This window comes from Thunnus thynnus, chromosome 10, assembly GCF_963924715.1.
Source record: "Thunnus thynnus chromosome 10, fThuThy2.1, whole genome shotgun sequence".
Lineage (NCBI taxonomy): Eukaryota > Metazoa > Chordata > Actinopteri > Scombriformes > Scombridae > Thunnus > Thunnus thynnus.
In genome coordinates, this window is record NC_089526.1 from 14,937,237 (window position 1) to 14,950,024 (window position 12,788).

General features: G+C 41.3%; 1 protein-coding gene across 1 annotated transcript; it reads left to right on the plus strand.

The window, feature by feature from the left end:
- The first annotated feature begins 37 nt into the window (after window positions 1–37).
- On the plus strand, window positions 38–12,202 carry leng8 (leukocyte receptor cluster (LRC) member 8). The gene is made up of 15 exons (XM_067601329.1): window positions 38–433; window positions 1,841–1,973; window positions 2,310–2,462; window positions 2,678–2,755; window positions 3,069–3,492; window positions 3,712–3,883; window positions 3,964–4,134; window positions 4,341–4,586; window positions 4,675–4,839; window positions 4,970–5,264; window positions 5,567–5,668; window positions 7,101–7,169; window positions 7,259–7,388; window positions 7,472–7,679; window positions 7,777–12,202. The coding sequence occupies exons 1-15, from the start codon at window positions 393–395 to the stop codon at window positions 7,937–7,939; spliced, it is 2,550 nt and encodes an 849-aa protein (XP_067457430.1). The 5' UTR covers window positions 38–392; the 3' UTR covers window positions 7,940–12,202.
- The last annotated feature ends 586 nt before the right edge of the window (window positions 12,203–12,788 follow it).

Here is a 12,788-nt window from a genome sequence, read left to right on the forward strand (position 1 = left end):
CAACGGCAGAACGTCACTTGACTTGGCCAATTTTACTTATCTGCCATTTTGTATCTCTACAGCTCGGTCAGATGAAGTTGGCAGTTAACGAAGAGGGAAATGAATATGTTTGTGATCACTTCATTTTTAAACGTGCACATTTAATCCAAGTATATAAGATTTTGAAGTGTTAGGATAGATAGTGTAAGTGACGTTCGGCTGGCTGCTGTTCTTGTAATCCGACAGTTAGCCGTCGTGTCTTCATCTTGTTTACTTTAACTGTAGCAGCACGGAGCTAAAGTTAACGACGTTAGCACGGAGCTGACGCTAACGACGTTAGCACAGCTTCTCGCTAGCCTGCTAGCAGCTGTCCTAGCGTTAGCTTCCTAACGCTAACTCTGCCTTGTGGCGAAATGGCGGCCAACACGGCACAAGCAAACCCAACAACTAACTGGTAGGTCACACTTTGTAGCCACGGAAAACCCAAAACACACACGGTCAGTTAATGTAATATAACGTTAGACTACGTCAGTTCACAGCCACGATAACTGGCAACAATCTTCAGGTAATGATGTAACGTTAGCTCAGCTCACGGTGTTGACAAGTGTTGGCACATCGAGCGTCCCTTACAGGCCGCTGGTTTGGTTTTGATGGCTTACCTAACATAATCATGACTCTTCAAAGCCATACTGGAATATACTAACACTGCAAACATTAGCGTTAACTTGGTAACGTTTGGTGCAACTAACTTGATGTGTAAATTAGCCAAAGGTGACAAGTTAACGTTAGCACACACTATTTACGTGGTTTAGTTCAGCGGTTGTTCACCTTTTTTGGTGTCAAGGACCCCCAAATTTATACACTAGGCCGCGGACCAGTATTTGATAAGATGTTGTCTCAGGGATCCCCATCTGATAAAATTTAATTATTCCATAACTGTCTATACTGTAGGTTGGCAGACTAACAGTGAAGAGTGTGACGCTTATGAACAGTATAGTCATTCTCATACATCCTCTCATTGGGCTAACTTCTAGTCAATGAAATTAAAATATTTCCCATTTTTCTGGGGACCCAAGGGGTCTCCGGACCCCTGGTTGAGAACTGTTGGTTTAGTTAACCCGGTAACTGAAATATTTTGGTTGGCTTTACCTCTACAGGCTAACGTTAAAGATCCCCTCCAGACATGTTTTAAGATGTATATAAAACACAAAAGAAGGTAAATTATTTTGATAAAATCCTTAAAAGTACATCTACTCCTTCTCCTACGTTAAAAAAATCCAGAATCCATGAAAATGCAAATATTTTTAATATCAAAAGTTTTCCTGTTGGACACAAAATACCTCCTACTTCACTGTATAGTGAAGTGTTTGTGCACTGGAGGCTTCAAATTTCCACATCACACTTATATAAGTTGAATATTAAACCAGAATTGGCTTCCAAACTAGTTGAGATGTCACAAATCAGGCTTGTAGGAAACTTTTCACTTTCAGCAAATGAAAGTGAAAATAGCCTTCTAGTGTCAGACTCTACACATTCATCATTCTGCACAGTGAAGCTCAAACAGTAAACTGTAGGAACAAGAAGAAAAACATATGTTTGAGTGGAGGGGGACTTAGAAACGTTAAAAGATGAATTTTCCGGTTAACAGCTAACGGTTAGATTATGTTTACTAAACTTATCCAGTCAAACCTGTTTCGGAATGACTTGTTAACATGATATATTTATAAATTCACCCCAGACAATTGTTATCATTCAATTACAAATGTTGTAATACCCAACCTCATTACTTTTAGGCTTATTTGTTCTTTTGATCAAGGTACTTCCAGAAACATCCTGACTAATGTTCTTATGTTGATGGCAGGTCCTATGGTGCTGCTGCAGACGGCCAGGTTCATGAAAACCCAGAATGGGAGAAAGCAAGACAAGCACTAGCCTCCATCAACAAGAGTCAGAGCTCTGCTAAGACTACACAAACCAACCGGACGACAGCAGAGGTCAGCTGTTATCTCTTTGTTTATAGTGTGTCTTGATTTTTGTCAGGCCTGTTATTGAGATTTATGTTGGGGGATCTTATCACAGAAGATTTGGGGAGATCTGAAAATGCAAATGCTGCTCAAACAAATAGAGAACGGGTGGATAGAGGTGGAACATGAGGTAATGCCTTTTTATGAAATGCCTGAAATTACAGTGTGGAAGTAGAAATTTATTATTATTATTGTTATTATTGTTAGTAAATTCTTGCAGCATTGTCAGTTGTGTCCCTGCTTGATGATATCTTCTCCATACTGAATCATAATGTGATGGCTATTTCTGCATGTGTGTCATTTCAGGCTGGTCAGTTTCAGCCAGCAGTGACTGACTCTGCTGCCATTCAGCAGCAGCAGCAGCAACAGCAGCAGCAATACTATCAGTGGTACCAGCAAAATCCGCAGCAGTATCCTGGTTACACATACCCCTATAACTACTACTACCCAATGGGTCCAGTAAGTACAAAAAGGAATTTTGTTCTTATCAGTATTTTATTCTCGTAACATTTGATTCAAATACAGGGCATTCAGCACTGTTAGCTGTAGGGCTTGCACTTCTTTTTCACCAACAACACCATTATACTGAGGGATTGGGAGAAGGTTCTATAGTTACACTTGTACAAATAATGGATGTGACAAAAATAATCACATGGTTCTCTCTGAATTCACAGTATGGAACTGCGTATCCACCAAATCAGTATGGTGCACCTCCAGGGCCTTACCCAGGAACTCCAACCTCTAATGGACAGGTATGTGACAAAAAGTTGTAGGCAAAAATACTTAAAATTTCATAGTTGGTCATAGATCCCGTCTGTACTCACAGGTATAATCACAGTCCTAACCAATGGGGTTTGTTGCTCACCTTTTGGTTTTAGAAAACCAGAAAATGACCTATTTTCTGAGTCAATGGACATGATCAGTAACTCTGTCAACCTTTTTAGATGTCCAAATTTTTGTAATAGTATGGCAGTGCGTTTGGTGTAATGCATGATGACTTTGTCCCCCAAGCATCCCCAAATTTTGCTGTGCTGCTAAAATTGCATTTTTCTTTTCTTTTCACAGCCTCCCCCAGTGCCTGGAATGGAAGACCAGTCCCCCAGCTATCCTTCCCAACCACAACCTCCCCCTCCTGCTACTTCCCAGCCCCCTCAGAGCCCAACCACCTCAGATAAACCCCCTCCTCCTCCACCCCCAACCATCCCTCCCCCACCCAACTCCCAGTACCCCCCTCCTCCATCACAAAATGCTTACAATACCAACAGTTCCATGCCATATCCACCTGGTGACCCCAGCCAAATGCAAGTTTACAATCATTCCCAGGGAAGGCCTAACTATGGACAGGGTTTCCAGGCCCAGAACAGCTACCAGCCTTCACAGAATACCTCCCAACAACAACCAGGCCAGTATGTACCAGGACTAGGCAGGGGAGAGGCCAACAAAAACAAAAACCAAAAGCAAGGACAGCAACTCTGGCATCGAATGAAACGTAAGATTTAAACTTTTAGGCTTATTTAGGTAGCTGACAAGTATGTTTTCTCAACTGAATTACTGCAGAGGTTTTGACATATGTAACTTACTAATACTTTATTCCTTGTTTCTATTATTGCAGTTTAATGAGGTTATAACATGCTTGTTTCAGACATGTTGAAACTATATTTGACCAATGTTCTTCATTTAGTTTTCATGTTATTTTTTGTTATTACAGAGGCACCTGGGACCGCTGCTGTGAAGTTCAATATTTCCAAGAGGCCCTATCAGGTTCAGTGCTCTGCAATTTCCAATCAGGCTTTCCCTACCGGCGAGCAGCCCTCAGGACTGAATCCAACTCCATCATCTCCTGCTACTGCCAGTGCTGCATCTGGAGGTGCTCAGACACGGTAAGAACTTGACTGTCCTCTAATTTATTGTCTTATACTTTTGTGGAAAATGGACTGACTTTGAATGTTTTTTTATACAGACCCCAAGACTGGCCCCAAGCCATGAAGGAATACGTGCAGCGCTGTTTTACAGCCTGTGAGACAGAGGAAGACAAAGATCGCACAGAGAAGGTACTGAAGGAAGTTCTGCAGGACCGGCTAAAGGATGGCTCAGCTTACACCATTGATTGGAACCGTGAACCATTGCCAGAGTGAGTTTATTAGTGGATCAGTGTTTGCCTGGTGTGTACTGTAGTATTTTTTATCTAAGCTGTTATCTTTGAAATTTCTTTTAAACGAGTGCACTTGTTTACAGTTGTTTACAGTTAGTTGTGGGAAGTAAATGGACTTCTTGTTACTTGTTGATAATATGTAGTTTGAACACACATTGAGATTTGGGTCTTTGTCCTTTTTGTAGACTGAAGGTCAAACAGTCTCGTTGGGAAGCTGTACCACTACAGAGGTCAGGAGATGGCTCAATCAGCCGTGGTGGGAGTACAGCGGCAGCTTCACGAGGCAGAGGTGGTGGACACAGATTGGGCCACTACAGGAATATCTTTTCTCAAAGGAGTCCATCTTCTAGTTCCTCACGTTCGTCCTCCCGCTCACCATCCCCCTCCCACAGCAGACACAGGGACCGCAGCAACCAAAGGCACAGACGCAGGTAAGACACTATGCCCCCCATGTTGTTTGTTCACTGTAGACACCCAATGTATTTCCTTTCTAAATGTCTTGTGTCTCTATGCTATCAGTGATTCTGGCTCACAGTCAGACAGCAGCATCTCCAGTGACCTCCGACCTCAGCTGTCAAGACGAAATCAGAAAGGGGGACGTGGCCGCGGTAGTGACAGAGATCGAGGACGTGGAGGAGGAGACAGGGGACGAGGAAGAGGAGGAAAAGCCAACAGAGGGAGACGGTAAATATATCCTTCCTAAAATTATGGTAAAGTTAGGCCCCATACTTTGCAAATGGAGGATTTGTTTTTCCTCTTTACTAATCTATTCCATGGAGATAGCTCATGAATAACCCCTTTCCTATTCACACAGAAACATGGAAGAAACCAATTCAGCTGTTGGAAAGAAGAGGAAAGGTGGCAATGCTGGTCTGGATTTCCATGACCCTAACCGAGAAGCCAAAAAGCAGAGTAGAGCAGCTCGTTTCCACAAGCAGCTTCGCTCAGAGCCCCTTGTTCTGTCTATAAATGCCCTCGACCTGCCTGATGGGACACAGGAGGGCCTCAGCTGGGAGGACTGCCCCATTGTAGGAACATGTCAGGACATCACCAAATCCTACCTGAGGCTCACCTGCGCCCCTGACCCCTCCACTGTGCGCCCTGTGCATGTAAGCTATACTCTTTTATCATCCTTGTGAATGTTTTGCTGTATTTTTACAGTCCCAGGATAATGTTTTCTACCGTGTGGAAATCAGGGAATACAACTTCTTCACACTCTTTTAAATCATTCAAGTGTTCTTTGATCGGTTTATCTCTGTGCTGTGAAGAGGAGAACAGCATGAAACAAGGGAAAGAAAGAGGATGTTTGTATGGCAAAACATGTGATGACTACATTTCATGTCTCCTAGCCTTCTGCCTCACAGCGGCAAGATCCAGGCTTTGATCTATTTCTGAACTTGTTTTCACTCAGGTGCTGAGAAAATCTTTGCAGGCTGTGAAAGCCCACTGGAAAACCCACCAGGACTACGCCTATGCCTGTGAACAGATGAAATCCATACGACAGGACCTCACGGTGTGTTGTCTTACATATACATATTACATTTCGCATAATTATTGTTTCTTTGTCTTTCTTTAATGCCTCTGCCATGGTCAGAGGCATTATGTTTACAGGTTGTCCATCTGTCAGGGAATTTCTTATTTGGCACAAATGTCCTCTTGCAGTGTTTCCCATACATTGATTTATTTGTGGTGGTCCGCCACAACATCAGCACTGACCGCCACATATTGATTTTCTTTTTTTTTTACTGTTTAAAATGGGTAAACTCTTCCCTCTCCCCATGCACTCTCTGAATCAAAACATGATTCTTCAGGAGTCTTGATGATGCAGATAAGACGGTGGTCATGTCATGCCATCTACATTTTGGAGAGGCGCAGTCACACTATCTCCACTTAAAAATCAGTTGCGTGTCTACATCGCTTTAAAGCATGTGGGTACCGACAGGGACTTCACGGTGCATTCAAGTGCACCTCTTAAATTTAGAAATCTAAACTTGAATGGCCACATAGGTTGTTTAAAACAGGAAAGAGTCTATTTTTTTTTCTTATTTTCCTTTGTTGAAATACATACATCTGTCATTACTGTCTTGTTCTTTCACTACAGCATTTTTATAAATCACATAGCAAAGCAAAACAATCACCCACTCAACGCTATAGATTCCAATCTTCAAAATTCCCTAAAATAATCAAATCAAATTGTTAGCAGCAGTTATCAGCAAACTACAGCATATTCTTGTACGAGTCTCTAGGTATCTCTGTGGTTTTCCATGTTATTTTACTGCAGCATTTTTGATAATTAGATGCAAAAATCATAACAATATCCCATTCATTTCTACACAGGCAGATTTTAAAAAATCTATAAAAACATCTTATCAAATTGTTATCAGCAATCACAATAATATTCCTGTACAACAGGTCCCCAAGTACCTCTGTGTGGCAGATTTTTAAATTTCAATTAAAAAAAAAAAATGTTTTATTTGCTTGACACAATGTGAAGCAATGGAGCTGCTTCTCCACTCAGTCAGCTTCCACCGCAAATAGACTTTGGTTCTGTGGGAAACGCTAAACTGTTTAGATTTTGGTGGTCAAAGGTCAAGGTCACTGTGACCTCATGTCCATCCCTCTCTTGTGAACAAGTTATCTCCGGAACGCCTGGAGGGAACTTCATTACATCTGGCACAAACGTCTGTTTGGACTCAATGAACTGAAGTGACCATATTTCACATTTGGTCAGTACTGAATTTGTGAGACTAATCTTGGGTGCTGACCTTGAAACTGTGGCTTCTTTATTAAATTCCTTCAAAGGCATCACTACAAGTATTATCAGTCTGAAAGTAAACTGCTACTTGACTGTCTGGCGGAGGCACACAACCACAAGCCTGTTTACATGTCAGCATTTTCTTCCTCTGTTTTTTTTAACTTATTTGTGTTTCCCCTCAACCACGCAGGTCCAGGGAGTTCGTACTGAGTTCACAGTGGAAGTGTATGAGTGTCACGCACGCATTGCTCTGGAAAAGGTGAGTCAGCTCCCCTTTAGTAGTGCTGTAGCAGCCGTCAGTGATAACTGATTTTTAGACACTAGGTGACTGTTTTGTGTTGTCTTCAGGGTGATCATGAAGAGTTCAATCAGTGCCAGACTCAGCTGAAGGCCCTGTATAAGGACAATCCCTCAGAGAACATTGGAGAGTTTACAGCATATAGATTGATGTACTACATCTTCACTAAAAACTCTGGAGGTATGCTTTTGGTCCCTATCACACATTACATACACACTTTGACCCTTTACATTTGAACTGTGGTCATTTCTCTCTCTCTCCAGATCTGACCACTGAGTTGGTGTACCTGACCCCGGCGCTGCGGGCAGACGTGTGTGTGGCTCATGCTCTTGCACTCCGTGCTGCCTGGGCATTAGGAAACTATCACCGTTTCTTTAAGCTGTACCTGGAAGCCCCACGCATGGCTTCCTACCTCATTGACAAGTTTATAGAGAGGGAAAGAAAGGTTGCGCTTCGGGCCATAGTCAAAACGTAAGTCATGTTTTTAAAAACTAAGATTTATTTGCAAATATTAGATCCAAATAATTAAGTTCTGACCTTTTTATGTCTCTGTTTCCTCTGTCTGCAGGTTTAGGCCTGACTTGCCGGTGCAGTATGTGCAGTCCGCTCTTGGCTTCTCGTGTTTAGACTCCTGTATGGCCTTTCTTACTGGGCTAGGTGTCACATTCTACCCCTCGGACCCCACAAAGATAGACTGCAAAACCAGCTCAGCCTCTTTGGCTGCCTCCTGAGGGGGTGGAGGGGTAGCACATTGAAGGGAGATGCTTAGGGACCAGCACGGATCCTTGCATATTGAATGCACTGCACTTCAGACACCTCAGCCAGTTCAGATAGAATAGTGGCAGGCTAACAACCATATAAGACCCATATAGACAGTCTTGAATGCTAGAAAACTTATCTGCAAGATGTAGCTTTCAGACTGCAGATGTAATTTTCTGATACTCAGAGATGAGAGCTGTTTTAAACTTGAGGGAGAATATCTGCATACACTGTCACTTAAATATTGTAAGTACGCTTAATGCCCACGTTATCTAGATACATTGTTATGCCAGAAAAGTGAGTGGACAGTTTAGATTTGGGATTATCATGTAATCTCAGCATTTAGAGGCCAAGAAGTCACAGAACCAGATCAGGGAGGCGCTCGCCCTCATGGTTCCTGTTCCATTACCACCGTCAGATGTCAAAGCTAACAGTGTTCTGTTATGTTTTTTCCCCTCCTCAAGTCAACAGCTCCAAGACCTGAAGATTCAAGCCTTGTCAACCAAAAGAGAAACGCAAACAGCTGTTCAAGTCATTCATCCAGCTCTCCTGTTAGAAGTCAAGCCCGTGGAATCAGGTCAACTTTACATTTTCTGCTTAAAGACTGTGAGATCACTCCGTGAAAAGATGCCAGCAGTTTGTCTGAAAGAAGAGGTTTTGGTTTGTATGTCCTACACGCCTGCCCTACACCCTGCTTCCTCAAAGTATCAACCGCTGGCTGTTCATCCTGTTCCTTGGCCCCAACCGTATGGCCCATGAAGGCAATGAACTGAAATCTAAAGTGTGTTTTAATTAATATTGATCCGTCTTGCCACTCAGTTATGAAATGGTTGGCCAGCATTAGGGAAAAAGTCCAAATCTGATGAGCATTGACTTTCTGTATGCTAAGAGATACAGGCAAATGTTTTTCATCAAGCTGATTTCCTCACATCTCCACACCCTGGAAGCTGAGCTCTATCTTCAATCCCAGTGCAGCCTCATGCAGGGAGGGAATATGCCTCAGTCATCCTCAGGGAGAAGTTCCTGCCAGCACTTGCAATCCAGCGTGTTCCCGTCAACACGGCAAAGTGCAGCGGTGAAGCACATCTCATCATCCAGGTTGACCGTCGTAAACCTCGCCAGCTGTTATTTAAAAGGAACAGGGGCAGCTAAGCTGCCAGCTTGAAATACAGCTGAAGGTGAATTCTGCGTGACGGCGCAGCAGAGGAACCACGCAGCTTCAACAAGGAATGTCAGCGTGCGGTTTGTATGCAACATCTGGCTCTGGTGTTTGCAAGGCTGGTAAGAGAAAGGGACTTCTCAGGAAGGAGATGGATGACGGCACTCCAGAGATGTTGCCTCACATTTCCTCTGTGTTAAATGTTTTATGTCTTGTGTTTTTCTGGACAGCAGTATTGGCCTTTCTCTTGACAAAAGGATAAATAATTATGGAGCTGCACTCTGATTTTTATGGGAATTAACTGTTTATTAGAAAATTAATTAAGTGTCATAATAAATTTGACAATATCCTCTGCCAAAAATGGAGTATGTAAGATCCCAGCAATTTTACTGCACAGATACACGCTGCTGTCTGAATGTCATATGATTAAGTATTTAAATCAAAACAAAGTTTTAAACTGATGTAGACAGTATCTTAATGAAGAGGGACATTCAAGCTGATTGTAGATTAGTGCTTTTATGTCCATCATTCTGTTATTTATGAAATATTTTTCAAAAATGAACACCACAAATTTTCAGCCTGATACCAGTAATGAAAAACAAGATTGTTTCTTACAGTCATGGTGGAATTAGAGTTAGCCCCTGATGTGATTTTGGCCCATTTCAAGAAGTTGGTGTTTTAGTAATTGGAGTAATTGTGCTGGTGGTGTATGCAGTCTTACATGATTATTTTGTCCCTATTGATTAGGAAAGGATCATTAGAATACAAATAGTTATTAGACAGCAAGTAAATGTCCAGAAATGTTGCCCAAACAAACAACCTTTCTCACTGGGATGACTATTTTTGTGCTGCTTCTCATTATATGCTATAATTGGGTCTTTATATAGAACAAATGTGCTGAAATTTGAAAAAAGAAACAACAAAAAAAAAAACATGTTTAACTACTTTGTTAATAATTTGATTACAGTTATTTGAACAGTATTGATTACCCCTGTTGAAATGTTGAGCCTGAGGTATTTAAGGATGTGTAATTGATGAGGATGTGAGTGGATGCAGGCTCGTTGTACAGACTACTTGTTAACTTGTCTACAGATTATATTTTTGTAAATATTGTATGATACTGCTGTGATTTCTTTTTCAGTTAGTGTGTAGTTTAGGTTTTTTTGTTCACACACGGGTAAGTGTGTTATTTTGTTTTTTTCCCCCCCCGGGTTTCTCAAAACAATCCAGTTTTGCCTTTCTTTGGACAGGGGATAGTGAAGAGGCAGACAGGAAACAAGGGGGGGAGAGATGGGTATGACATTCAACAAAGGTCCCTGGCTGGAGTCGAACCAGGGATGTCGCGGTCGTGTAGCACGTGCAGTAACTGTTAGGCTACCAGGGTGCTCCAATAACCTTCTGCAATAGGACAAAACTCCATCAGCTTGCCAACCTGGTTTAACTATTTGTTTTGCAAACTGTTCATTGTTGACAATTGATCTCAACATGTTTTCTTTCTCCCCTCCCCCTTCATTTACCTCATCCCCTGTCCTCTTTGCTGCTCCCCCCTCCCCCCCCCTCTCGCTCCTTACAAACCTCCCTCTCACACACCGCTAGACTTCTCATTCTTCAGCTGGTAGCACAGCTGCACACAGGAGCACATGGAGTGATAAGTGGGCGAACCTCCTCAGCTGCCTGCTCCTCCTCCTCCTCCTCCTCCTCCTCCTCAACCTCCAGACGCCAGCCGGAGGGAGTGAATTGTGAGAAATCCAAAAGTCTTGGTTTGACCCACTCAAGTTGAAGCCATACAGCTGATAAAATACATGGGAGCCTCACATAACGAAATGTAAAATGTTGATCTGCTGCTAATGTGATTTGCTGCTAACCCAAATCTTTGAAAATGTTTTTTGTTTTTTGTTTTTTTTTTTGGTTACATAAAACTGGTTTAGTTTTAAAACAATGTTAGATGATTCACAAAGTCACCATGTATTGATGTTTTCTGTTTGTCCAGATGCATTTGCATTTTTTTTTAAAGAATACACCTACAGTTTAGTATTTAAATGGTTTTTTTCTTTCACCTAATTCGATAAATTTTGTGAAATGGATGGAGCTTTGTGAGTTGCAATAGATGCCAGTTAAGATAGTTTCATCCCTCAGCATCTAACAATGTGTCTGGACATACAGAACATATTGTTATCCTCAAAATTCACATTTACATTTCTACATTTAGCTTTTTTTTTTTTCTTTTACTTTATTTCTTATTTAGGCAGTTTCCTATTTGACAAGTGTTGGTGTGTGCTCCCATGCTACGAAATTTCCTTTTGGTTTCTTCACGTGTGATGAGAATGACTGTGATGGTTGTTGCCTTTGATTTGTGTAAATGGAAGCTTCTTACACAGGGTTTAAGTGTCTCATCTTTGAAAGAGCCCAGGATATTCACCTTGTTGTTGGGTTTTTTTCCCCCCTCTCTCTCTTTTTATAGTAGAAATTTCACCCCAGACAACTAACAATACACATTTTCAGTTTGGATGTTTGTGTTTTTTTTTTTTCTTCCTCTGATGCCTGAGTCATGTTTTCAGTATTTTTTGCTCCCATGTACTGTAAACCTCCATCAGTCTTTGTAACTCCCTCCTCGATATTTGACAGTGAAAGAACTCCCATGTCCCTCACGTCAGCTGTCGTCATTTCCTGCCATTTCCCTTTTAACTCTTCTTCATTTGAACTTCTCTTTTCTATCTTTTCACTTTCTCTTTTTACTCTCCCTGCATGCTCTCCTCTCCCCCTCTCTCTTTCTCCTTCAATTTTCTAACCAGTAAATGTTCTCTTCCCACCTTTTTCCTTTCATGTTGAGTATGTTTGTGACCGTTTGCCGTGTGCAACTAGTCACTCACTAGTAAGTATTGTATTGCATCTGCAATGCTTTAATAGTTTATGTTGCAGCGAACTAACAACTGCAGCTGAAGGTTTATCTGCAATGCCTCACCCTGATCCCCATTTCCCCCATGCCTCTACAGATCTGATTCAAAACTGCCATTTTGTAAATATTGTGTACATATTATCTTTTGAAAAAATTAATAAAATTCAAATATAAAGGGCATCCAGTGGTTTTTCTTAAGTTATGTAATACGACTGGCATATTTAAAAGCAATTGAATAAAAGTAAGAAAATGAAGCCACAGAATTCAGGAGTCAAGTCTTGCATGAACAATTTTATTGAGAGATGACATATGTTTTCCAACGAGAGGCACCTGTGACACTGTTAAGACTAGAAATAAGAAAACAGTTTGGTTTCTTGACACATTGGATTAATTTCCTTCCAAATTTCTCTGACATTTTTATTTTGATCTTCGCATGATTTGTAAGATGATAAAGTGACCTGGATCGAGTCGTTGGAAAAGAAAGGGCTTGGAAAATAAGTTTGAAAAGTTGGAAATAAGGGGAAGATGATAGACAATACAAAAGTAATTAAAGATCAGAAGAAAAGAAAAATATCCGCTATATTTAATAAGGTTGAGCTCATGCATTTTAGTTGAAAAGGGAAAGAATGAAGAAAATAGGCAAGTAAAGCAAAAAGGAAAGGTAAAAGTTTTTAGTGCATGAAACCCTGATTACACATGATATACCTTAAATCATCTTCAGTGAGATGCATATGATGACAGCAGATACTGTACGTCACTTAAATGT